The following is a 26,152-nucleotide window of genomic DNA, read 5'->3' as shown; positions in this document are numbered from 1 at the left end:
GTGCGGGTGACATCATCGCTGACACGAGGTCACATGTCTCTGACACCTTCTATGCCGATTGGTCGCTGGTCATGTGCTTGTGACGCCTTGCTCGGTGATAGGCCAGCATGACGTCACTCCTGTCGTTCTGGCAGCGGATTGGCTCTGTGTCCTCCATCTTGGATGAGGCACAGAGTCTATATAAGACCCTGACACACGCCGCATGGCGCTCAGTCCTCTTGGTTCATGCATAAGAGTAGACGCTCTGTGCGCGTTCCTCTAGGCATTTCTCTGTCTATGCTAGGTGAGCGCTACCGACAGGGTAGCGTTCTTATACCTTACAGCTTCGGCTGCTGTCCGTATCCTTACCTCTTAGGGGAGCGGACATAGGCAGGTGCCTGAGGCACATGGTCTGGCTGGGCCTTGTGATTCGACTCGTAGGTGGACGTTGCCGCTAGGGTAACATTCCTTATACTGCGTCTGGCAGTTGTTCGTATCCTCGCACACTAGGGGAGCGAACAGAGGTAGGAGCTTTGTGCGGCCTACGCTGCTGTTCGTCTCTTTTGCACCACTAGAAGAGCGGACCTAGGCAGGTGCCATATCTAGTGGTTCGTGTCCTCACACACTAGTGGAGCGAACGCAGGTAGGAGCTTTGTGCGGCTTACGCTGCTGTTCGTCTCTTTTGCACCACTAGAAGAGCGGACCTAGGTAGGTGCCATTTTGCACACATTGCATTTGTCTCTGTGATTATTAACAGAGATCATTCCACACACCCTCCAAGTACGGGAGGAATTGCTTTACTTACTTATTATATCTTTCTGTGAGTTAACAGAGGTATTGCACTCTGCCATAGTCTGCAGCAAAGTCTTTGCACGGTGGACCCTGACTGTCTGATACTCCTTTAAGTTATTATCAGACAGCCCCCCGTAACATTAGGACTGAGCCAAGGGTCTGGCAGTTATGGCAGAATATCAGCAGTTACACCGTTACATACAAGTACTTGAGTCACGGCTCAAGAGTATAGAGGATAAACCTCAGACCATGGTGACATCCGCACATGATCCTCGACTTGCTCTGCCAAACAGATATTCTGGCGATGCCAGATCATGTCGTGGTTTCATTAGTCAGTGTCAGATACACCTAGAGGTCAACTCTTCTCGCTTCTCTACTGAGAGGTCCAGAGTAGGCTTTATCATCTCCTTACTTCAGGACAAAGCCTTAGAATGGGCAACTCCCCTATGGGAGCGCTCTGATGTGGTTACTCTGAGACATCAAGACTTTCTTGATGCTCTTAAGGCGGTATTCATGGGTCCGCAGGTTACCCATGATGCGGCTCTGAGACTGTTAGATCTATCTCAGGGTTCGTTATCCACTAGTTCTTATGCCATTGCTTTCAGAACTCTGGTGGCAGAACTAGATTGGCCAGAGAAGGTGTTGATTCCTATCTTCTGGAGAGGGTTGGCAGGCTATGTCAAGGATGCTCTTGCTACTCGTGAGGTCCCTGCTTCTCTGGAGGACTTGATCACAGTAGCAACGAGGATCGATGTACGCCATAAGGAACGTAGACTCGAGGTCTCTTCCTCACGCCCTAAGCATCGGGCTATTCCAGTTGTTGAGGGTCCACTACCATCTTCCTCAGCATCTGAAACATCTCCCACTCCTATGGAGTTAGGTCATACGTCCTCCAGACTACGCAAGTCTGGTCCTCCTATATGTTATGTATGTCGTCAGGCTGGGCACTATGCCAACAAGTGTCCTAGTCGTCAGGGAAACTCCCTGGCCTAGTAACCATTAGAGGGGGGTTACTAGAGACGTCTTCTGCACCCTCTAAGTGTTGTATCCCAGGTCAGCTCTCGTTATCTGAGAATACATGGCCTATTATGGCTTTTGTGGATTCCGGAGCTGACGGGATTTTTGTGTCCTCAGGATTTGTAAAGGGACACAATATTCCCTCTATCATGTTAGAGGCGCCTATTCCTGTCCGTGTTGTTAATGGAACTATGTTGTCTGACTCCATTACATTGAGGACAGTTCCCTTGCGCCTTTCCCTGTCTCAGGGTCACATAGAGGAGATTTCTTTTCTTGTTTTGCCTGAGGGTATAGACGACGTCCTTCTGGGTCTTCCATGGCTTCGGACTCATGCTCCTCACATTGACTGGGAGTCTGACAGCATTATTAGTTGGGGTTCGAAATGTCAGTCCCGATGTCTTCCCTTACTACCTAAGGTCGTTGCGGTTGCATCAACTGATCTCTCTCCCATACCTACACCCTATTTGGATTTCGCTGACGTGTTCTCCAAACAGGGTGCTGAGGTTCTTCCACCCCATAGGCCGTATGACTGTGCCATAGACCTTATCCCAGGTTCGGTTCCACCTAAAGGCAGGGTTTACCCCCTGTCAATACCTGAGTCGGAGGCCATGTCGACCTATATAAGAGAGAGTTTAGAGAAGGGGTTCATTCGTAAATCTGTCTCTCCCGCGGGAGCTGGGTTTTTCTTTGTTCGGAAGAAAGAGGGTGATTTGCGTCCCTGCATAGATTACAGGGGTCTCAACGCAATCACAATAAAGAACAAATACCCATTACCTTTAATTTCAGAGCTCTTTGACAGACTGAGAGGAGCTCAAGTTTTTACGAAGTTGGATCTGCGGGGTGCGTATAACTTGGTACGAATTCGAAAGGGTGACGAATGGAAGACCGCTTTTAACACCCGAGACGGTCACTATGAATACCTCGTCATGCCTTTTGGGTTATGTAATGCACCCGCAGTATTTCAGGACTTCGTAAACGATGTGTTCAGGGATTTACTGTTATCCTCAGTAGTGGTGTATCTGGACGACATCCTGATTTTTTCTCCTGATCTGGAGACTCATCGTCAGGATGTCATTTGTGTCCTTTCCCGTTTAAGGGAGCACTCATTGTTTGCTAAACTCGAGAAATGTGTATTCGAGCAGTCCTCATTGCCTTTTTTGGGTTACATTATCTCACAAGAGGGCCTGGCTATGGATCCTGCGAAGCTCTCTGCTGTCCTGGAATGGTCCGAACCTCATTCCTTGAAGGCGGTGCAACGCTTCTTAGGATTCATAAATTATTACAGGCAGTTCATACCCCATTTTTCTACTTTGGTGGACCCTTTGGTGGCCTTGACTAAGAAAGGTGCTAATCCCAAAGCCTGGTCTACTGAGACATCTCAGGCTTTCGAGGCAGTAAAAAGACACTTTTCAACTGCTCCCGTTCTTCAAAGACCCGATGAGAGTAAGCCCTTCCTCTTAGAGGTTGATGCCTCTTCAGTGGGTGCTGGTGCGGTCTTGTATCAAAAGAACAGTGCAGGTAGAAAAAGGCCGTGTTTCTTCTTTGCTAAAACCTTTTCACCGGCAGAGAGAAACTATACCATTGGGGATAGGGAGCTGCTCGCCCTGAGACTAGCCTTGGAGGAGTGGCGTCACTTGCTGGAAGGAGCGAAACATCCTTTCCAGGTCTATACAGACCATAAGAATCTGACGTACTTACAAACCGCTCAGCGTCTGAATCCTCGCCAAGCCCGCTGGTCCTTGTTTTTCTCCCGCTTTCACTTCTCCATCAACTATCTGTCTGGGAGTAAGAATAACAAGGCAGACGCCCTGTCTCGCTCTATGCTTTCTACCCAGGAAGAGATTGACGAACCTCGTCTTATCCTTCCCTCCAGGGTTTTTCATACGCTCTCCCCTGTGACGTTAGACCAAATCCCACCGGGCAAGACCTTTGTTCCGCCTGATCGACAGAATGATATACTGTCATGGGCCCACACCTCAAAGGTGGGTGGGCATTTTGGTATTAGGCGGACACGAGAGTTACTGGAGAGGTGGTATTGGTGGCCACACTTAGCCAGCCACGTCAAGAGATATGTCGGTTCCTGCTACTCGTGTGCTCGCAACCGTCCATTACGGCAGAGACCAGCTGGGCTCTTGCATCCTTTACCGGTGCCAGATAGACCATGGGAGGTGGTAGGCATGGACTTTGTGGGTGATCTTCCATGTTCACAGGGACATAGATTTGTGTGGGTCATTACGGACCATTTCTCCCGGATGGTTCATCTCGTACCATTATCGAGAATCCCATCTTCCAGGGTACTAGCCAAACTATTCCTCAAGCATGTCTTTAGGCTTCACGGGATGCCAGATCGTATCATTTGTGATAGAGGCCCGCAATTTGCTTCCCGTTTCTGGCGAGATCTTTGTAGCCTTCTGCAAATTGAGTTGAATCTCTCTTCGGCATACCATCCGGAGACCAATGGTTTGGTTGAGCGTACCAATCAATCTATGATTATATACCTTCGACACTTTGTTGCTGAGAACCACGATAACTGGTCCTCCCTCCTACCCTGGGCAGAATTTGCCCTTAACAATTCGCTGGCTGAGGCCACTGGGCAGACACCGTTCGTACTCAATAATGGGCAACACCCTAGGGTACCGGTACCGTTTCCCGCTGCGGCACCTCCTCCTCTTGTGGCCGACTGGGCAACTAATGCCAGAGAGGTTTGGGATCGAACTCAAGAGTCGATCCAAGCAGCTAAGGACCGTATGAAGACGGTGTCCGATCGGTTTCGTCGCCCGGCTCCTGTTTTTTCTCCAGGGGACTTTGTGTGGCTCTCTGCAAAACACGTGAGACTTAGAGTGAGCTCTGTCAAATTTGCTCCTCGCTTCCTGGGTCCTTATGAGGTTCTTCGACAGGTAAATCCTGTAGTCTACCAATTGAAGTTACCTGTCCATCTTAGGATTCATGACAAATTCCATGTCTCACTGCTAAAGCCGGCTATTTTACCTCACGCTCGTGAAGTGCACTCTCCTGCCTCTGATTCCTCTCGCTCTAGCTATGAGGTACGAGCCATAGTTGGTTCTAAGATGGTTAGAGGGCGCAGGTTCTTCTTGATAGATTGGGAGGGCTATGGCCCGGAACATCGCTCTTGGGAGCCTGAGGAGGCTGTCCATGCTCCCGACTTAGTTGCCGATTACCTGCGTCGCCGGGAGGGGGGCCCTTGAGGGGGAGGTATTGTTACGGTTGCTGCGAGCACTGGAGACTATGTCCAGATTTCTTGCTACTGCACATGTGCGAGCGCTGGAGACTAAGTCCAGATTTCATGCTACTGCACATGTGCGAGCGCTGGAGACTAAGTCCTATCTTGGAGCCATTGCACATGTGCGGGTGACATCATCGCTGACACGAGGTCACATGTCTCTGACACCTTCTATGCCGATTGGTCGCTGGTCATGTGCTTGTGACGCCTTGCTCGGTGATAGGCCAGCATGACGTCACTCCTGTCGTTCTGGCAGCGGATTGGCTCTGTGTCCTCCATCTTGGATGAGGCACAGAGTCTATATAAGACCCTGACACACGCCGCATGGCGCTCAGTCCTCTTGGTTCATGCATAAGAGTAGACGCTCTGTGCGCGTTCCTCTAGGCATTTCTCTGTCTATGCTAGGTGAGCGCTACCGACAGGGTAGCGTTCTTATACCTTACAGCTTCGGCTGCTGTCCGTATCCTTACCTCTTAGGGGAGCGGACATAGGCAGGTGCCTGAGGCACATGGTCTGGCTGGGCCTTGTGATTCGACTCGTAGGTGGGTGTTGCCGCTAGGGTAACGTTCCTTATACTGCGTCTGGCAGTTGTTCGTATCCTCGCACACTAGGGGAGCGAACAGAGGTAGGAGCTTTGTGCGGCTTACGCTGCTGTTCGTCTCTTTTGCACCACTAGAAGAGCGGACCTAGGCAGGTGCCATATCTAGTGGTTCGTGTCCTCGCACACTAGTGGAGCGAACGCAGGTAGGAGCTTTGTGCGGCTTACGCTGCTGTTCGTCTCTTTTGCACCACTAGAAGAGCGGACCTAGGTAGGTGCCATTTTGCACACATTGCATTTGTCTCTGTGATTATTAACAGAGATCATTCCACACACCCTCCAAGTAAGGGAGGAATTGCTTTACTTACTTATTATATCTTTCTGTGAGTTAACAGAGGTATTGCACTCTGCCATAGTCTGCAGCAAAGTCTTTGCACGGTGGACCCTGACTGTCTGATACTCCTTTAAGTTATTATCAGACAGCCCCCCGTAACAGGGGGGTTTGTTGCCGGTGCTGGCAAGGGCCCCCCGACTCATGGGCCCCATAGTGGCAGCGTAGTCTGCCACAATTTGAGAGTACACCACTGCTTCAATAGTAAGGGAATGCATTGGGCTATTGTGCTTGAATGGTTCGGAGAAATTCGTATAATACATCACTATGGCAAATTAATTTATTCTTTACAGCTGTCAGACAGTATATCATTCATTAAATTTCCTTTGATGCAATAAATGTAAATAATCCCAGTGTCTAAAGTTTTAGAACCTGCTTAGTTTCAATGTTCAGTTGGTTGTACAATTAATTTTTTCTTTAAAGGGAACCTATCATGTAAAAACACTCTATTAACCTGCAAATATGTCGTTAATCTGCAATAACAGCTCCGCTGCCGGTAGGAAATGAACTTTATTCCTCCCAGCAGCCTCGGGTTTTCAGTCATAGGGCAGCTGCGGTTGATGCGGCTTCAGTCACCACTCAGTGCTATATCTGCGCCACCGACACTGACTGACAGCCGGCTCTGTACTAATGCGATGCCACCAGCATTCCCAATTAATAAATAATAACTTACTTTAAACATACGATGGTTAATCCCTTGATGACATTAGTCTCTACATATGTTTCTTCAAGGGAATTCACAAGACTAGAAGAGTTTATTTTGATGAGACAGAATTAACATGGGATTCATTAGTATTATTAGGATATCATATTCCACATGGAGAGGAGCAGAGGTGTATAGCATAAAATTTAGATATGTTTTAGATGGACCTCGGATAAGTAGCACAGTAAATCTATTCTCCTGCATTGCAGTTTTAATTAAAAAGGATGTGTCAGCATTCCTGACACGTCCATGTTAGTAAATGGACATTATTCATGAAATAGCACATTTTGAACATCTTTTTCATAACTATGTGCTGCTCTGTGTTCCTCCATTATTCCTCTTAGACATTTATGGAAACATTGACAATTAATTGACATCTATGTGTTTGTTATCAGTCGGGTTATCATTATAGTTATAAATATTCAGGAAGAACAAAGGAATGGTATTACATAGAGATATGAGTAAAGAGGCTTCAGAATTATTTTATAGGGACCACATACAATTTCTAAATCATACTTGTAGAGGTGATGTGACTGATCCTTTCTCATACAGAAGGTCACACATTTTTCACCAAGGGTCCCATTCTCAAATGTATTATTATATGACAAATTTCATCCTAGCCATGCTTTAGTCATTGATGTAGCAACCAACATGCATAAGAGGGCCAAGGACAGTATGGAATAAATATAGGGTAACTTAGGACAGAAATTCAAAAAATACTACTTATGAGACTTGTGGAGTCATTGATGGACAGAACTGACTTTAAGGCCGAAGTTCCACTTGCGTATGACTCGCACCACTCTCGCGTCACATCACCTGGCACGGCAGCACACTCTCCTGACAGGAGCGGGTCAGTTGCATGTATTTCTAGTCAGCTGAAACACTCGTGTCCGGAGAGCATCAGGCCGTGACGGGTGATGTGATGCGAGACTTGCACGAGTCATACGCAAGTGGAACTCTGGCCTAAGGCAACATGTTCCCAGGTCCTTGTTAAACAGGTCATCCCAAAATAGTACATTTTGTAGGCATATGTAGGTGAATTTGTCTTTGATTGACTTTGGATTTTTTTTTTCCCACCATGATCTTGGCATCAGTGTGGGGCCAGAAAGAGTCTGATGCAGAGGCAGAGTTAAAGAGCTGAGTACTGCTGCAAGTGCTGTAGCCTTCTCGAGATGGGATGGTAAAAGTTGAGATTCCTAAACTGTGCCTAGTAGATAGACAGGTCTTCTGCCTTGGGAACGGACTTTAATGTCAGATCTTCCAGTTGAGAGTTTCAAAGTAAATAGTTAAATGGGCATGAAGGCAACTTCTTTTGACATTCGTTCTCCTTAGTGTTCAGTTGATGTGCACATTTCATGTTTGTAATAAAGGGTAGTTGGTTTTCTTAAACCTAGCAGCCACTGTGACTCAAGCAAGGAAATTCTTTCCAACGTGACTAATGCACCCTTCCCTAGGAGATGCGTTTGTTGGGGGACGCTGTTGTAGAGAATATCTTCACAAAGACTGGAGTGCTTACGGTGCAGTCAAATTTGGTGTGAACTCCTGTGGAGTAGAGATTCGTGACTTTGCTGTAAGGTTTGTATTGTGGATTACACTACAACATATGTGACTTACTTGGGATTCCCTTTTACAAGTAGTCTTAGTGTGTGTGAGAAAAGTGATCATTTAGGAAAGCAATTAGAATCTATGTGCAGCACTATGGACTATCTTGGAACTATATCAGCAACAAAAATTAAATACCATATTTTTCGGACCATAAGACGCACCCTGGTTTTAGAGGAGGAAAATAGGAAAATAAAATTTTAAGCTAAAAATGTGGTCATGACACACTGTTATGAGGCGAAGATCTGCTGCTGACACTGTTATGGGGGTAATGTCCCCAAATTCTCTACTAAGGTACCCCATCCTGGTAATAATCCTCGTGCCTTGTATATGATCCCCATCCTTGTATATATGTCCCTCATCCTGGTATAACCCCCATCCTGATATATACCTCCATCCTGATATATACCTCCATCCTGATAAATACCCCCCGTCCTGATAAATACCCCCGTCCTGATAAATACCCCCCGTCCTGATAAATACCCCCCATCCTGATATATACCCTTATCCTGCTCATAACATACCCCCATCCTGCTCATAATATACCCCCATCCTGCTCATAATATACCCCCATCCTTGCTCAAAATATACCCCCATCCTGCTCATAATATACCCCCATCCTGCTCATAATATACCCCCATCCTGCTTATATACCCCCATCCTGCTCATAATATACCTCCATCTTGGTATATGGCCTGTATCCAATGGCACACAAATAAATAAACGTTTATACTCACCTTTCCTCACTCCCTGCAGCATTGATCATCTTCTCTCTCTGCCAGCAGCAGCCCCGCTGACCTGTGTGGAGCCGTTCCCCTGCAGCATCGCGATGTCCTCCTGTCTGCGGCCACTGCTGTGTGTGGAGAGCGCTCACAGTGATAACGTCATCCCTGTGCTCACCGCTCTCTATACAAATCAGCTGGCCGACAGACAGGAGGACATCGCGATGCTGCAGGGGAACGGTGAGCATACCGTACTTATTCATTGCCCTCCACGCTGATGATGCCAGGGGTGATCACGCAGGCTGGCTGTTTACTATGCCTGCACCCCCCGCCCATCATCCCGCCCACCTGCCATCGCTGGCTTCAGTGCTGAGAGATGATGGGCGGGAAGATGGACGTGCATATGACATGAGCGGACCCACGTGGTCACGGCAGGCGCTGCACAGCCTGCTCATGCCGCCAATGCAATAGATAGCCAGTAAATGGACTGAAGTAGACTAGAGGTAGGAGAGTAACGAGGTAAGAGGCAGCAGACTAGAGGGTAAATTGGAGGGGGGGAGGGCTTTGATTCAGTTCCACATGAGGAGATGATGGAAACGTCTGTGAGTTCTGAAAAGGTTAGAAGTTGTGTGTTGCTTCTTTGAGTTGTTTTTTTCTGAGGTGTCGATTAAAGATTTTACAAAACAAATTCAGTCAATGGTTGTTTTTTTTCCGATTACAAGAACAAAATCATTTAATAAATAAATACTTAAGAATAATTTGACCAAAAACATTTGCATAAAATACAGCCAACAATCATAAGCAAATCATAGTTACATAGATGAAAAAAAGACACATGTCCTTCAACTTGAAACGTAGAAAGTGAGAAAATGAAGGGAAGGAGTATAGGTACATTCAAAATACATGATCTAGTCAAGATTTTGCCTCCTAATCTCAAGTGTTGATCAAGAATCAGAGAAAGAATTTTATGTATGTACATAAGTATTTATGGTATTGTCTTCTGAAAAAATAATGTACGGTAACACTTTTCTTTGAACCATTGATGGTTCCCCTTGTGACCAGCTCCTGAGGTAAACCCTTCAACAGAATAATAATTCTCATGGTAAAGAAGACATGCCTACTACGGGGATTGAATCCTTTTTTTCTTCAGACTGAAGGGGTGCTCTTTTCTCTTTTGAGGTCGCTTTACAAGAAACATCTTCTGACTATATTTTTTACATGGGCTACTTACTGTATGCACTTCTACAAGTTAATCATGTTCCTCTTCAGAAGACTAAAAAAGTTGAATTCTTTTAAACTTACCTCAAAACTAAGATTCTCCATGACCATGATCAGTTTTGTAGCTCTTCGTTATACCTTTCTAGGTCCTGGACATCCTTTCAATGAACTTCATGAATAGAACTAAACTGCTTATTCCAAAGGAGGATGCACTAATGCTTTATAAAGTGGTAATATTATTTCTCTGTCCCTTCAATCCATGCATCTTTTAATACATGAGAATATGCTCCTGGCCTTAGAAGCTGTTGATTAATATTTCCTGCTGTTATATAGTTTTAAGCCTGCTTTACACATTGCAATTTTGCATACGATATCGTATGCGATTTGCAACGCCCCCATCGTATGTGCGGCACGTTCAATTTGTTGAATGTGCTGCACATACTAGTAACCCCCGTTACACGTACTTACCCGTCCATACGACCTCAATGTGGGCGGCGAACGTCCACTTAATGGAGTGGGAGGGACGTTCGACGTCACGCGGCAGCCGGCCAATAGAAGCGGAGGGGCGGAGCTGAGCGGGACGTAAACATCCCGCCCACCTCCTTCATTCCGCATTAAGGGCCGGGAGCCGCAGGACGCAGGTAAGATCTGTTCATCGTTCCTAGGGTGTCACACACTGCGATGTGTGCTACCCCGGGTACGATGAACAACCTGACGTTCAATTCATGAGGAATGAACGACGTGCGTGCGATGAACCTTTTACCGTTCAATCGCTACCGCACGTAGCTGTCACACACTGCAATGTACCTTACGATGCCGGATATGCGTCACTTACGACGTGACCCCGCCGACACATTGTAAGATACATTGCAGCGTGTAAAGCGGGCTTTAGATCTATATCTACAGACAGAGCCTTCTTTACAAGTGACTCTCCTAGTTTTACTCCCCCTAGATCATATGCATGCATATTATTAATGTTCAGATGCATAGCTTTCCATTTATCTGCACTGGGCCTCATCTGCTGAGTGGATACCCAAACACTCAATCTTAATCTGTCCAGATCAACTAGTAACTTGTGAACACCTTCCATAGCTTGCACTATACTAAATAGTTTGGTGCCATCTGGGACATAGTTTAATAATAGTGGACCTTGGACCCAGCACTGACTCTGGGGTACACCATTTATAACCAGAGACCATTCAGAGTAGCAGTCATGCACCTCAACATTTTTGGTGCCTATTAGTGATGAGAGAGTACCAAAAAGCTCAGGTGCTCGAGGCTCGGGCCGAGCATCCCAAGATACTCGTGTACTCGGCCCGAGCATCGAGTCCAATGTTATCCTATGGGAGACCCGAGTATTTTTATGAAATGACCCCCCGGCAGCATGTAGAAACCCTAAAAATGTCACAAAAGTCTTAGAAGAGTGCTCAAATGACATGGCAACAGCATGGGGAAGACCCCTTGAAGCATTTATCACTCAAAAGTCACAGCTGTGAACAATTTTATCTGAATTTTACGCCATTTTTACGGACTCACCAGAAAACCTTCCAAAATGACACCAAAATGAATTTTCATGGCGCAAATGTTAAGGGCACATACCCAATAGTGAGATAGAGCTGGTGTATGTTACTTTTTGAGATTACATGAAAGATTTTACGTGAAAACATTGTGTGGCACTCCGATGTCCAAAACGCACGTTTTGTGCTTTTTACTAGCGATGTCGGTCATTTTTTTTTTTTCATTCTATCTCCCTCAGTCCGTCGGTCGGTCTCTCTGTCTGTCTGTCTGTCGGTCTCTCTCTGTCTTGTCTGTCCCCCTCTCACAGTCTGTCGGTCAGTCTCCCCCCTCTCTCATACTTACCGTTCCCCGATCACTGCCGCGGCGCTGCACAGCTGTTCACTAAACTCCGGCGGCTTTTCCTCTTTTGAAAAAGCCGGCCGCTCATTAAACAATCTCGTATTACCTGCTTTCCTGCTTTTCGGCGCCTATGATTGGTTGCAGTGAGACACGCCCCCACACTGAGTGACAGGTGTCTCACTGCACCCAATCACAGCAGCCGGTGGGCGTGTGTATACTGTGCAGTGAAATAAATAATTAAATAATTAAAAAAAACGGCGTGCGGTCCCCCCAATTTTAATACCAGCCAGATAAAGCCATACGGCTGAAGGCTGGTATTCTCAGGATGGGGAGCTCCACGTTATGGGGAGCCCCCCAGCCTAACAAGATCAGTCAGCAGCCGCCCAGAATTGCCGCATACATTAGATGCGACAGTTCTGGGACTATACCCGGCTCTTCCCGATTTGCCCTGGTGCGTTGGCAAATCGGGGTAATAAGGAGTTATTGGCAGCCCATAGCTGCCACTAAATCCTAGATTAATCATGTCAGGCGTCTCCCCGAGAAACCTTCCATGATTAATCTGTAAATTACAGTAAATAAACACACACACACCTGAAAAAATCATTTATTAGAAATAATAAATGCTCTGCTGCATGGAGGTGACTGGAGCTGCAGCAGACACCGCCACTCCTGTCAGCTTTACACAGCAAATGAGGTGAGTAGCGCGATCAGCTGAGCTGTCACTAAGCTTATCCGCGGCCGTGAGTTACCTGACTGACAGCAGCTGATTGCGCTACTCACCTCAGTTGCTGTGTGAAGCTGACAGGAGCAGCTGTGTATTCTGCAGCTCCTGTCACCTGCATGCTGCAGAGCTGGAAGAGACGCTGGAGGTCCGTGGATTACGCCGGACATGGAGGGCTTTTTGGGGCTTATTAAATTGGTTACGAGGGAATTGGTTTGTGTTTTTTATTTCTAATAAATGATTTTTTCAGGTGTATGTGTGTTTATTTACTGTAATTTACAGATTAATCATGGAAGGTATCTCGGGGAGATGCCTGACATGATTAATCTAAGATTTAGTCTCAGCTATGGGCTGCCATTAACTCCTTATTACCCCGATTTGCCAACGTATCAGGGCAAATCGGGAAGAGCTGGGTACAGTCCCAGAACTGTCGCATCTAATATATGCAGCAATTCTGGGCGGCTGCTGACTGATATTGTTAGGCTGGGGGGCTCCCCATAACGTGGGGCTCCCCATCCTGAGAATACCAGCCTTCAGCCTATGGCTTTATCTGGCTGGTATTAAAATTGGGGGGACCGCACGCCGGTTTCTTTAATTATTTAATTATTTATTTCACTGCACAGTATACACACGCCCACCGGCTGCTGTGATTGGGTGCAGTGAGACACCTGTCACTCAGCGTGGGGGCGTGTCTCACTGCAACCAATCATAGGTGCCTGTGGGCGGGGAAAGCAGGGAATGCGAGATGGCTGTGTGCAAAGCACAGCGCGCCCGCCGGTATAAAGGCTCGGTCACGCTGTGCGGGCCAGCCAATCACTGCAATTCCACAACTAACAGGGCTGTGACATTGCAGTGGTCTGCCAGCCAATCCCTGCATGATAGCTGGCTCTCAAAAGAGCGCCAACATGCAGGGATGAAGACCACGAGTACAGCACGAGTATCGCGAAATTACTCGGTACCCGCCGAGTAGCCCGAGTACAGTGATACTCGTGCGAGTACCGAGTAGTGACAAGCGTACTCGCTCATCACTAGTGCCTATTATGCACTTACGTGGGGCAGTGTCAAATGCCTTTCTATATCTACAGCTACCCCTCTGTTTCTACTCACCTATTCATAAAACCTTCTCAGGTTAGTTTGACAACTTTTGCCCTTAGTAAAACCATACAAATTTCTACCACATATTTCTGTGTATAATCCTTTACAAACATCTCAAATATTTTTTCCACAATGGATAAGTTTACTGTTCTACTATTACCCAGCTATGATTTAGGGCTCTTTTTTGAAACTGGGCACCACATTAGCATTCACTTGTCATAGTACCAGTCACAAGTCTGTAAAAATTATTTATAAGGGCACCACAATACCTGAGTTTAGTTCCTTAGAACTCTTTGATGTATCCTATATTGTTCCACACCATTGCTCACATTGATTTTATGTTACTTAACATGGACCATATCTAGATACATTTTACATTTATGTATTAATACTATTAGTTACAAATCTCTAATATGAGTTTCCAATTGGGCAACATACTCCCATCTGCCATATCAGTGTTCACAGTTTTACATATGACATAGTATTCACTTAAGGAAACCTCCAATCCTTCTATCCATTATCCAATCAAACAAAAAAAAAGTAAAGAATTATAAAAAGTAGGGAGAAATTAATTACTTACAGATATTGAACTCCTGCTCTCAGTTTTAGTTTTCTAATTACTTAAAGGGAACCTGTCAGGTGAAATATGCACCCAGAATCATGAGCAGTTCTGGGTGCATATTACTAATCCCTGCCTAACCATCCCTGTACACACTAGCATAGATAAAGAGATCTTTAGAAAACATATTTCTAAAGATCCTTCATTATATGCTAATGAGGCCAGTGACTAGTTGCAAGGGCATTAGTTCCCTTGGCTAGTCGGCCCCCTTAGCATGTAAGCACACCCCTGTAGTCATGCTAACATGCTAATCAATGTGCAGAGTCAGAGGCATGGACACGCTCCCCTCTGCTGGTACCACGCTCGACGCTGGATTTTGGCTCAGTGCGCATGATCCCCGGACTTCCAGTCATGCGCACTATGAAGCTGGGTGTACGTGTCCCGGCTTCAAACTGGTGTACTGCGCATGATCAGAAGACTCCTGATTATGTGCATTGACCCTAAGCCCAGCATTCTGAGGCAGTGCAATGGACACAAGTACGCGGGTCACTGCCGATCATGACGTTGGGCAGTGGATAGCACTGTGGGCGTGCTCACATGCTAATATGCTAATAGGGTGGAATGAGCGCAGAAACTAACACCCTTGCGACTAGTCTCTGTACTCATTAGCATATCATAAAGGATTTTAAGAAATAAAGAGATCTTTAGAAAACTTATCAATGCTAGTGTATACAGGGACAGTTAGGCAGGGTTTATATATATGCACCCAGAACTGCTCGTGGTTCTGAATGCATATTGCAGCTGACAGGGTCCCTTTAATTCCCAAATCACCCAATCACCAAGTCCAAGCTCAAACTGAAAACATTTAACTTTCTCAGATGTTGAACCCCTTCTTTGAACTCCTGATTTCAACTCCCGTTTTTTTAACTTGACTTCATTCACAAACCACTTAGATCAACAAACCCAGACTGAGCAAACAAATAACCGCAATCAATATCCTAAAGAAAAGTACTATACATAAACATTTTTTGGTTATTGCTACCATAATATTTTTATTGTCAGAGTTTTTGGGCCATTATTTGCAAAGTAGTGAGTAAACCGAATTCCGTATTATTCGTGTGAGTAGCGAATAGTGCGGAATTTGGGTTACTCGTTACATTGCGAGTATTCCCCATTGACTTGCATTGCACATGCTATTCGGAATGAATATACGAGTATTAGACAGTACTCGTTATGAGTATAGCCAGTACGAATAGTTAGGTACTCACTCAACTCTAATTGTTACCTAATTTTATGTTTAATCTTTCTTTATTAAAGTAAACAAGAGAATTTACAGGAAGAAAAAAAAAAAAAGATTCAAATACGTGATTACTTCATGTCAACTTACAGAGAAGAGTATAAGCCACATCCTAACTAACAACCCTTCTCTTACTAACTATCATAAGGCACGCATATGACATGTAACCACCTTTTATAATACAGACAATCTCCTTCCAATTGAGAACTACACCTCAAACAAAGCGAGGCTACTGCCGAAAACAAAAAAGAAAAGGAAAAAATTTGAAGATTTAACGAGAACCAGAGAGAAAGGAAAGTAGCAAGGGGGAAAGATAAGGAAAAGAAGAGAAGGAAAAGGGGGAGAGAAGAGCAACAGAAAGAGATGGAGGGAAGGCATGGTAGGGATTACTTCCCCAGTACTCGGGCCGCTACATTAGACTAACGTAACACGCGTCATGCGTTACCAATAAGGTTCTGAAATGGTAGAGAATCAAGAGTAAGGGTCTAGGGGGTCCATATGCTAAGAAATTTATCCACTGAGTCATTGGTTTCTGCTGTTAGGGACTCCATCCTGTGGATGATGGCCATCTCCGCAAACCACTCCCTCACAGATGGCACCCCAGTCGATTTCCAGTATCTCGGGATCACCATTTGTGCCGCCGTAAGACAGTATCTCAGAAGGCCCGCTTTCTGTGATTTAAGCGATCCTGGGAGAATTGAATGCAGTGTTACCTAATTTTAAAAAAATTAAACATTCTTAAACTATTGCAGAAAAATGGTCAACATAGTATAAACTGAAGCTTAATCTTTCAAAGTGTAAAATAAAATATTTATTGAGAAAGAATTCTCGGTCTGAACCTCATATTATGATTAGCATGTACTTCAGAAGAGGATTTAGGAGAACTCAATCCTGAAAATCTTAAGCCATATTCACATATCTTTGCTTCCCTCATGTCTTTTATCTGTGTTTCTCACAGAGTACATACTCATTATATTATAGGGGAGCATTACGATGTTCCTATTTTATTGCGAACAGATAGACATGCCTCAGTTTATTTTTGTGAGGACTGAGTTTAATCCTGTTCGAGGTCCAAACTCTCACCGGTCTATTATGGGTCCATGACAGGCTTTTCGAGCTGTTCAATAAAAATGGATAGTTCTGTGAAAGGGTCCTTAAAGTGAGATCATAATGTGTCCAAGGCAGTAGAGTGAGGATACCAAAAAAAGATACCTGACTGCCTAGCGAAAGGTATAACCGGTAGAGATTGTGTTCCCATTGTACAGAGCTTTAGTGAGATCTCATCTGGAATATTGTATAAGTTTTTTAGATTGGATTTCTATTCCACATGATTTTTTGCATAGCAGCCTGTATCTCCTTGTTCCGTAAACTATATATCAAAGGATTGAATAATGGTGTTATTACAATATACAGCAAAGACAATGATTTATTTATGTTTGATAGGTGTCCATTGGATGGGACCATGTAGACAATAATTAGAGTACCATAGTATGTGGAAACAATGGTTAAATGAGAGCTGCATGTAGAAAAAGCTTTTTCCCTACCAGATGTAGAAGGAATCTTCATAATACTGAAGAAGATGTTAATATAGCTGGATATTATGAATAAAAATGGCAACAGGATTATAGGAACTGAAAAGACAATGATTTCTGTCTGTACAACAAACACGTCGGAACATGACAACTTTAAGAAGGGAGCCAGGTCACAGAAGAAATGGTCAATGACATTGGGACCACAGTACTGAAGTGTGGTCACTAGGATGCCAGGTATTAGTGTGACTGTAAAGCCCAATACCCAAGACCCCATTGCCAACAGAAGGCGGAGACGAAAGTCCATAATTGAGAAATAATGCAATGGGTAACAGATGGCCAAATATCGGTCATATGCCATCACTGTGAGCAAAAAAGACTCTGTAGAAGTTGAACTACCAAAGAGATAAAACTGTAGAAAGCACTTAAGGACAGACATGGAAATCATTTCCAGTATCACAATATGTAACATGTTCGGGATTATATTAGATGTGCTGAATACATCACATAGAGATAAATGACTGAGGAAGAAGTACATAGGTGATCGGAGTTTTTGACTTGATATTACCAGGATCATAATTAATAGGTTCCCAAACAGTATAAAGACATAAATTGTAAGAAAAAGGCAGAAGAATGGAATTTTGAGATGATTGGGGTTCTGAAACCCCACAAATTGGAAATACAAGATGGATGACTGGTTTTGTTTTGGCATGACCTGGTGTAAGAAAAAGGATAATATTGGAAACTGCAGAGTAGGTCCAGATGTTAAGTAATGCTAACGGTCCTACCTACAAGCAAATAATATGTTATACCTTGCATTAATTGATTGCAGTGCACAGATTTTATAGTGGGAGGTGTCTGCAAGCTTTGGACACAATTTCACTACTTGTTTCTGTATATATTACCAACATGTGCCACAGCCCTGTTCAGAGAGTGGTATGATTGATATCAGCCCTTGTCCCTAATGGGTCTCACAATCTAATTTCCTTCTCCCTGAAACAAAAAAAACAATTACAAGAGGAACCAGTTGACCTGGCTGGGCAGCATGGTGGCTGAGTGGTACCCACTGTTGCATTGCAGTACTGGGGTCCTGAGTTCAGATTCCACCAAATACAACATCTGCAAAGTATTTTTGTGGGTTTCATCCCACACTCACAAGACATACTGCTAAGGAATTTAGCTTGTGAGCCCTAATGGGGACTGCGGAACAAGAAGAAAATACATAAGCTATCTATAAGTTCCCAGCTATTATTACTAGAGGTTTTAGAATACCATGCAAACTGTCATTTGTGTAGTGACATCACCACTGTGATCAGAGATTGTCATCTTATGTTTTGTCACTACAGATTGATATGGTATTTAGAAAAAAAAAAGCACAGATTGTATAGCTAGATAGGAGTTATATAAATAGATAGGTGAAAGATGGATACATAAATCGATACAATACAGTGCCTTGAAACAGTATTTATACCCTGTGAACTTTTACACATTTGTGCACGTTACACCGACCAACTTGTATTTTTTTGGGATTTTATATGGTTTTCTAAATATTTAAAAATATCAATCTTAAATTGTAACATGCATTTGTATTCAGTCCCTGTATACTGATACCCCTAAATAAAACCTTGAGTGAACAATTGACTCAAGAATTCCTGTTTGCAGTTTGCAAAAAGCCATGAGGGGACACAGCTAACATGTGGGAAAAGGTGCTGAGGTCATGTGGCACCCCAGTGTCCAAGAGCCACAGTAGCTCTGCACTCTCCACCAAGGGGGTAATGCTATGTCTCGAGGCAAGGAGGGGGGCGGATACTCATGTCCGGTACATTCACATGCAACACTTCCCAACTCTTGGCCAGTAGGGGGAGCTCAGGACCTGTTTTGAAGGGAGCTTCCCTGTACATACTGACCGATAGAAGGGGTTGTAGCTCAGACAAGTAGAGGCGAGCAAGGGACACAGTCGCTGCTAGGGAGCTGTGAGCTAGCTCTTCCAGGACCAGCGAATCGATCAGCACACCCGGGTCCTCGATTTGTAGGTGCCAAAGCCCTATTAGTGAAACCCGAAGGGCAGGAGGTTTGAAGTCTCCTGCCCCACCAGAAGTTCCCGAACGCAAAGTTTCAAGAAAGAGCCTGGGACCACAGGTAACCAGGTAGCACCCACTCTGGCTCACGCTGCCCGCTACAAGGGGCAGTAAAAACGACAATTAGAAAGAAGGTCACTGTTGGGCTTCAGGCCACAGAAACTTACCCAACAAGCGCATTAAGGAAGGCCTCAAACCCACTGGGCAGAGCAAATCTCCCTCATTGCCTCCAGCCTTACTGGACACCCAGCATCTCTGGAACAGACTCCCGGGCCTGTAATCATCACTGTAAAGTAAAGGTAAAGAAAGTACAGCCACTGTGTCATCCAGTTATTAACGGTGTCCTCAGTCCTGCACCCCAACATTGAACCAAGAGAGACTACCACTCTCATCCTCCCTGGGCCTAGCTCTACCTATGGAGAGCTCCACTAACCAAGCTGCGTCCCTATCAGCTGCAGAGAGAGACTTCCCGTAGTGGCAGCTCCTCTCATAGCCGCATACCACAGGTGGCATCACGAGACAATTACTCCCATTATCCCCAACCCCTCTCTCTTCTTTATTGACACCGACGGGGTCACGGAACCGGGCCAGGCCACCATGACAAGCTTAAGCACCACCGGTCTGGTGACGAGTAGCGAAAACAGGGACCCCGTGGGCGCGTCAATCAGATGAAATTAAAGTAGAGACTAAAGTAGAACTTTTTGAGCTAAATGCAAAACGCTATGTGTGGCAGAAAACTAATAGTGCCCATCACCCAGAAAACACCATCCTCGCCATAAAACATGGTGGTGGCAGCATCATGCTGTGCGGAAACTGTTCAGACAGAGAAGTTGGTCAAAGTTGATGGAAAGAGGAATGGGGCTAAATGCAGGTCAATCCTGGAGGGAAACCTGGTACAGGTTGCAAAAGACTGGGGTCTAGGTTCATCTTCTGGCAGGACAACGACCCTAAACATCCTACCAAAGTTACATTGGATGGTTTATATCAAAGCATATTCATGAGTGTGGATGGCCTATTCACAGTCCAGACCTAAATCCCATTGAGAATCTGTGGTAAGACTTGAAAATTGCTGTTCACAGACACCTCCATTCAATCTCACTGCACTTATATCACGAGGAGTGACAGGAATGGGGAGCGACAGGAAAGGAGGACCCTACGCTGACCCTTAAACTAAGCATACCCTAGGCTTTCCCTCAGTTCAGGGGTATGCTTAATGGCAATGAGGCCTGGGCCCTCAACGTCACCTTGTCTCCTGTCCTTGTCCCTGATGGTAAGACCCTCCACAACCCACCACCCAGTGGAAAGGCAAGGACAGAAGTGGAGAACCCCACAGAAAAAACTCACAGACAGGGGTACCACTAAACTCACTCACATCTAATGACAACAGTAGGGGACAACAAAAGGTGTACAGGGAGGCGAATCACAGAAAGGAAAAGTAACAAAACAAGCTACCTTCACACACACGAATGTAGTAACAGCAGCAGAAACCACCTCCTCACAGCTCCAGGCCTAGCTCAGACTGAACTGAATAACCAGAAGTTTTTTTCCAGGCCGGAAATGGTCATCAGAGGAAACCCCTGAGCCGGGGTAATGAGCTTGTAGCAGGCAAAGCAAAACTGACATTAACCCTGATGCTGCCAAAAGGAAAAATACACGTTTAAAGTGTATGGTTTAAGATGGTGAGAGAAAACTAACCCTGAGCCTGTCCCTAGTCACAAGGCATGTAGTGACAATCATGACAGCTAGACCTATTTTGCAAAGAAGAATGGACAAAAATGTCAGCCTCTAGATGTGCAAAGCTGGTAGAGACAACTGCCAAAAGACTTACTGTACTCAGGGGGGCTGAATACATGTCACAATTTTCAGCTTTATATTTTTAAAATACTTAGAAAAACATTTGTTTCCTTTAAGCTTCACAAATACTTGCTTCTTTGTGTTGGTATATCACATAAAATACCATACATTTACGTTTGTGGCTGTAACATGATATAATGGTGAAAGGTTCGTGGGTTCATGTATGAATAATTTTTCAAGGCACTGTATATATACTGTTACTTAAGGGCTTTTCCACACTGAATGTAAATTTATGCAACCATTCTAAGTAACTACAGATTGCCAAATCCTTACAGTGTGAATATTTCCACCAATTGACAGTGGTTGTCATGTGCCTACAACTAGGCAATTTGGATACTTCTGGTCACGTGCCTACTGGCTTCTCTTCCTGCGTCTCGCAGTGTTTAACTGAGAAAAGCAGATCAGAAGCTTGTTGGCACGTAAATATGCTATGTAAATAGCACACTTGTAGTCATAAGATGACTGCTTGAGCTGACAATAGAGGGGAATCCTGACACTGAATTTGGAAATATTGTACAATGTCAGGATTTGGCAATCTACTGACACAGAAAGTGATTGCAGTCATTTCTGTTCTACCCAGAAATCCACTTTAACTATCAGATTAGCTTTACTTATTTTTTCCTGCTTCGTTAGGGCTCTTTCAGGCATCTATTATCATCAGACCAAACTCAGATGGCAGTGCACAGACTGGCTGCATGTCTCCTGATCTGAGAGTGACAGCTTCATATATTTCTATGAGGCTATTATGCTCGGGTAGGGAGACATGCGGCCAGTCCGTGCACTGCCATCTGAGATTGAACCTACAATCATGGACATCTGACAGAGCTCTTAAGACCGCTTTACACGCTATGATTTATCTGATGATATGTCGTCGAGGTCACGGATTCCATGCCGCACATCCGGCATCGTTAGCGACGTCGTTGCGTGTGATACTTACGAGTGACTCCGAACGATCGCAAATAGGTTGAAAATCGTTGATCATTGACATGTCTTTCACTTTCAAAATATTGTTCGTTGTTTGGAACACAGCAGACATCGTTTGACACCCTGCCAACGACGAACAATATCCACACGACCGCCTTGGTCAAACAATATATTGCTGAACGATGTAGTGTCGTTTGTAAGATGTGTATGTGTGACTGCTACAAAATGACCTATGAGCGATCTTGGAAAATCGTAACAACGATCTGGGCGTGTCACATCGCTAACAAGCGCTAGCGATATCGTTGTGTGTAAAGCAGCCTTTACTCTTTATTATTCATCACATTAGTATGCATAGAATCAGGGTGGATTTGATTTAAATCTAACTGATTTAAATCACGATTTAAATCATGATTTAAATCACTAGTCAGTAAGGCTTGATTTAAATCAGTGATTTAAATCAAAGTTTCTACCTAAACTAGTTCTTGCTACTTTAACATGCAAGTAGATGAAGATTTTTAGAATCACTTTTTATATTACTTTTTTCTCCCCAGTTTAATGGGTTAATCATTCATATTTGGACACCACTGTTCTGTTGTACTTAAGAAGGAGAAAAATAATCCTGACCTTAATAGCAATTTAAATAGATTTATTCAACTGAAACAATAACAACATTACAGCATAAGTTATTTGCTTAAACAAACATCCATGTTTGTTAACTAATTTGGCTAAACAAAATATATATATATTTTAATAAACTTAGACTGTCAGCCCAGCCGACACATGAAAACCTTAAATACTACTGTCCCTGCTGTCCTCTGTAGCTCACTTGTCGTCATCTTCATCATCATCTTCTTCTTTGTTCCTATTCATAATCTGGAAAAGAAAAACAAGCTTTCCTGCTTTATTGGGTCCCAACCGATTTCTCAATTTAGAATGAATGAGTCCAAAGGAAGAGAATATTCTTTCAATGCCTGCAGAAGAAGCCACTGCTGTTAAAAGTGAAATCATTACTTGAACAGTCTCTAAATCCAAGCGCTTAAGTGACTTCCACCAGTTTACTGGTGTGACCTTCCTTAAAATATCTTCAGCAAACGTATATTTCTTGAATGGTTCCCCCTTAGCTCTGAAGTTTATTATAGTTGGCATTAAAGATGGATGATTGCTGGATACCCATGTCATAGCTAACTCCTCTTCCTCAGCACTTAGGTTTTGACCCTGATATTGGATATTGACAATATTTGCCAAAAAATGAGCTGGAGTCAGTGCTTGTCCCATTCGTTTGTTTACTGCTTGTAATTTAATTCTGTCCATGTGTAGTTCTCTTTTTAAGTGTTCACTCAGTTCCTTCCAAATTTCAACAGCATCCGCAATAAAACAGCTATTTTGCTGTATTTTGTTTAAAGCTTGAGAGATGGGTTTCAGGAAGCTCAGCATATGTTCAACATTTCTCTTAAGCCCAATGTTGAGGATTTTGGCCGTGACAGTGCCATCTATTTTATCTTGATTTTCTTCACAAAGTGTCATCAGAATAGGCCAGTTTTTGATATACTGCTCAAAACAGTCCACCACAGAGTTCCATCTAACATCTTGTGGGAGCGTTAGCTTGGTTCCACCCATCCTTTTCAGAGCTGCTGCAGCAAAATTATTATTACGGAAGTATTTAGCAATTTCAAAAACATTAGCCTTTATTTCTGGAACACTTAAGTCTTCGGCTAAGAGGTGCAGCAAATGAACACTGCAACCATATGTTATTAGCAGCTTTGTATTCCCTCCCTGCTCTTCTAAATCTCTTCTCATCTTGGATACGTTTGCAGCATTGTCAGTGACCAAACTGCGTACTAGACATTTGAATTTTTGTTCACATGTCGTTATAGCTTTTACTGCCACTTCTTGTAAGTATTCTGCTGTGTGTGCATTTCCTGACGTATCAGTTGTTTGTGCAAGGAAGACTTTACCTTCTTCTGTTGTTATACAAGCACATACAATAGGATCATTGTGGACATTACTCCACCCATCAATACTTAGGTTAACAATTTTACCCTCCAGAGCTGTTGCACATTGCTCCATTTCTCTGTCATACACTTGATCCAGCAGTTTCCCTGCAACATCAGCTCTGCTGGGTGGACTGTATCCTGGTCTCAGTGACTGAACCATATTAATGAAATGTGGGTTCTCAGTCAGACTGAAAGAAGAGTTTGTTGCATAAATAAACTGGGCAATTTTTTCATCAATCAACTCTTTTTCTAATCTGCTAGTTCTTATCACAAACCTATCTATGGTGGTTCCAGGAGGTAAAGGTTTTTTCTTCCTTTTGGGTAATGGTGATATGTGGCTGTGGGTGTCTGATGATGATGCTGCTGCTAATGAAGCACTATCCTGGATGGATAGGTGGATAGTTTCCAGAATCCATGAATTCCCCTAAACAAAAAAAGTCAATGCTGTTATTTTATTGTTTATTATACAATTTCTGCTTATTGTACACAACACATCACTGCCCCTGCCCCAAAAGGAATATCTGTTTTTCTTCATAACTGTACCAAATGACAGTAACATGCAGTAATAATAAGAAATATAATTTTTCTCACACATGACAGTTCAGTCTTTAGAAATAGGATTCAATAAAAATGTTTACCAACCTGAAGATCCTGCCTGTTCAGAAGTGTTTCTTTGGTCATCTTCATCACCGCACTTCTCATGATGTTGCCTCATTCGCGCCACCAGGCCTTGCATCTCTTTGTTGCATCGTTTGCATTTTGCACGCATGCCTGCCTTACCGATAGGCGAAGGAGCTTCATTAAAATATTCCCAAACTGGGTCTCTTTTATGGCCTGCTGCCATTATAAGGAAAGAATGTAATAAACCTCAGATCATACACACAAACAGATCCAGACTTGTCTGTCTGTGGCTATGCTGCAGTATTGTACTCAAAGTTTCACTTTCATTTTCTTGTCTGCTTGCCCTTCCTCCTCCTCACACTTAGATTCACATTCTTCTTGTGTTGTGCAGATCTATTCCACTCCAAACAAGAAACATATTGTCTAACTTCTTGGACTTGGCACTGAAGGGGTTGATTCTGTATTCATAGGTTTGTAGAACAATAGGATTAAGGTCTTTTTCTCAACTCTGTTCATGTTGTAATATTTTTGCCGTGAAGAAGAGGCTAGGACCTCTGCGGAGTCAAATTCAGTTTTGAGAACTGCGTAAGTAAAGCGAGCGTCTGTGATAATAAAGGAGAGAAGCTGCCCACTAATCCTACAGAAACCTCTGGAAGAGCATGGCATTGTGAATGTTACACATATACAGCCTTTATTCTACTGAGTTAAACAACTCAGCTTTATCTCATGATGGAAGAACCTTTGGATGGTAAAATATTTTCCTCAAAAAGCAGTTTATTGAAAAAAATCCGATTTAAATGAAAAAAATCCGATTTAAATAAAAAAAATCCGATTTTTTAAAAAAAAAACATTGATTTTTATCCACCCTGCATAGAATACCAATAGTGTTGAGGTGGCCAAAGAAAATAGCAGTGGAAGCAGGAGAGAAACAGGTAAGTATATTGCAAACTTTATTTTAGGAGTGGACCTAAAAATAATCAATTTTAGTTTGAGAACATTTTAGTCTGAATAAGAGAAAGGTGAACAAAATGTCAGAAAATGTAAGAAACTATACTGTAAATTACTCTAGTAAATGTGTGTGTCCTATATGTATTTTGAGGATGAGGTCTTATGCAAATCCATTCTTTTGACAGCATTGATGAAAATGCAAAATCACATGAAAATAGTAGAATTGTAATCAACAGTATGGCTACAAAAATGGTTAAAATTTATAAAAAATAAGAATAAAAAAAGCTATCTATCCATCTAATCTATCTGTACTTACTTAGTATATAAATCAATTTAGTGTACTATGTAATCACTTATCAATTTACTTACCAAGACTATGGTAACCACATTTACAGTTTTTGTAAATATTTAGGCGTTTGATGATACACATTGATGGATATGCAGAAATCATGTTCTCTGTCTGATACATTTG

At 43.7% G+C, this 26,152-nt stretch overlaps 2 protein-coding genes across 3 annotated transcripts in view; one reads left to right on the top strand and one right to left on the bottom strand.

The window, feature by feature from the left end:
• Nucleotides 1-26,152, top strand: part of LOC142310094 (olfactory receptor 11L1-like) — a 183,600-nt gene that overhangs the window by 123,660 nt on the left and 33,788 nt on the right. The gene's annotated exons all lie outside the window — the stretch shown is intronic.
• LOC142312761 (olfactory receptor 11A1-like) lies at nucleotides 17,038-17,973 on the bottom strand. Its single transcript, XM_075351748.1, has one exon. It carries the CDS (start codon nucleotides 17,971-17,973, stop codon nucleotides 17,038-17,040), a length of 936 nt encoding a protein of 311 aa, XP_075207863.1.

Source organism: Anomaloglossus baeobatrachus, chromosome 5 (assembly GCF_048569485.1).
Source record: "Anomaloglossus baeobatrachus isolate aAnoBae1 chromosome 5, aAnoBae1.hap1, whole genome shotgun sequence".
Taxonomy (NCBI): domain Eukaryota; kingdom Metazoa; phylum Chordata; class Amphibia; order Anura; family Aromobatidae; genus Anomaloglossus; species Anomaloglossus baeobatrachus.
This window is presented reverse-complemented; position numbering and strand designations above follow the sequence as displayed.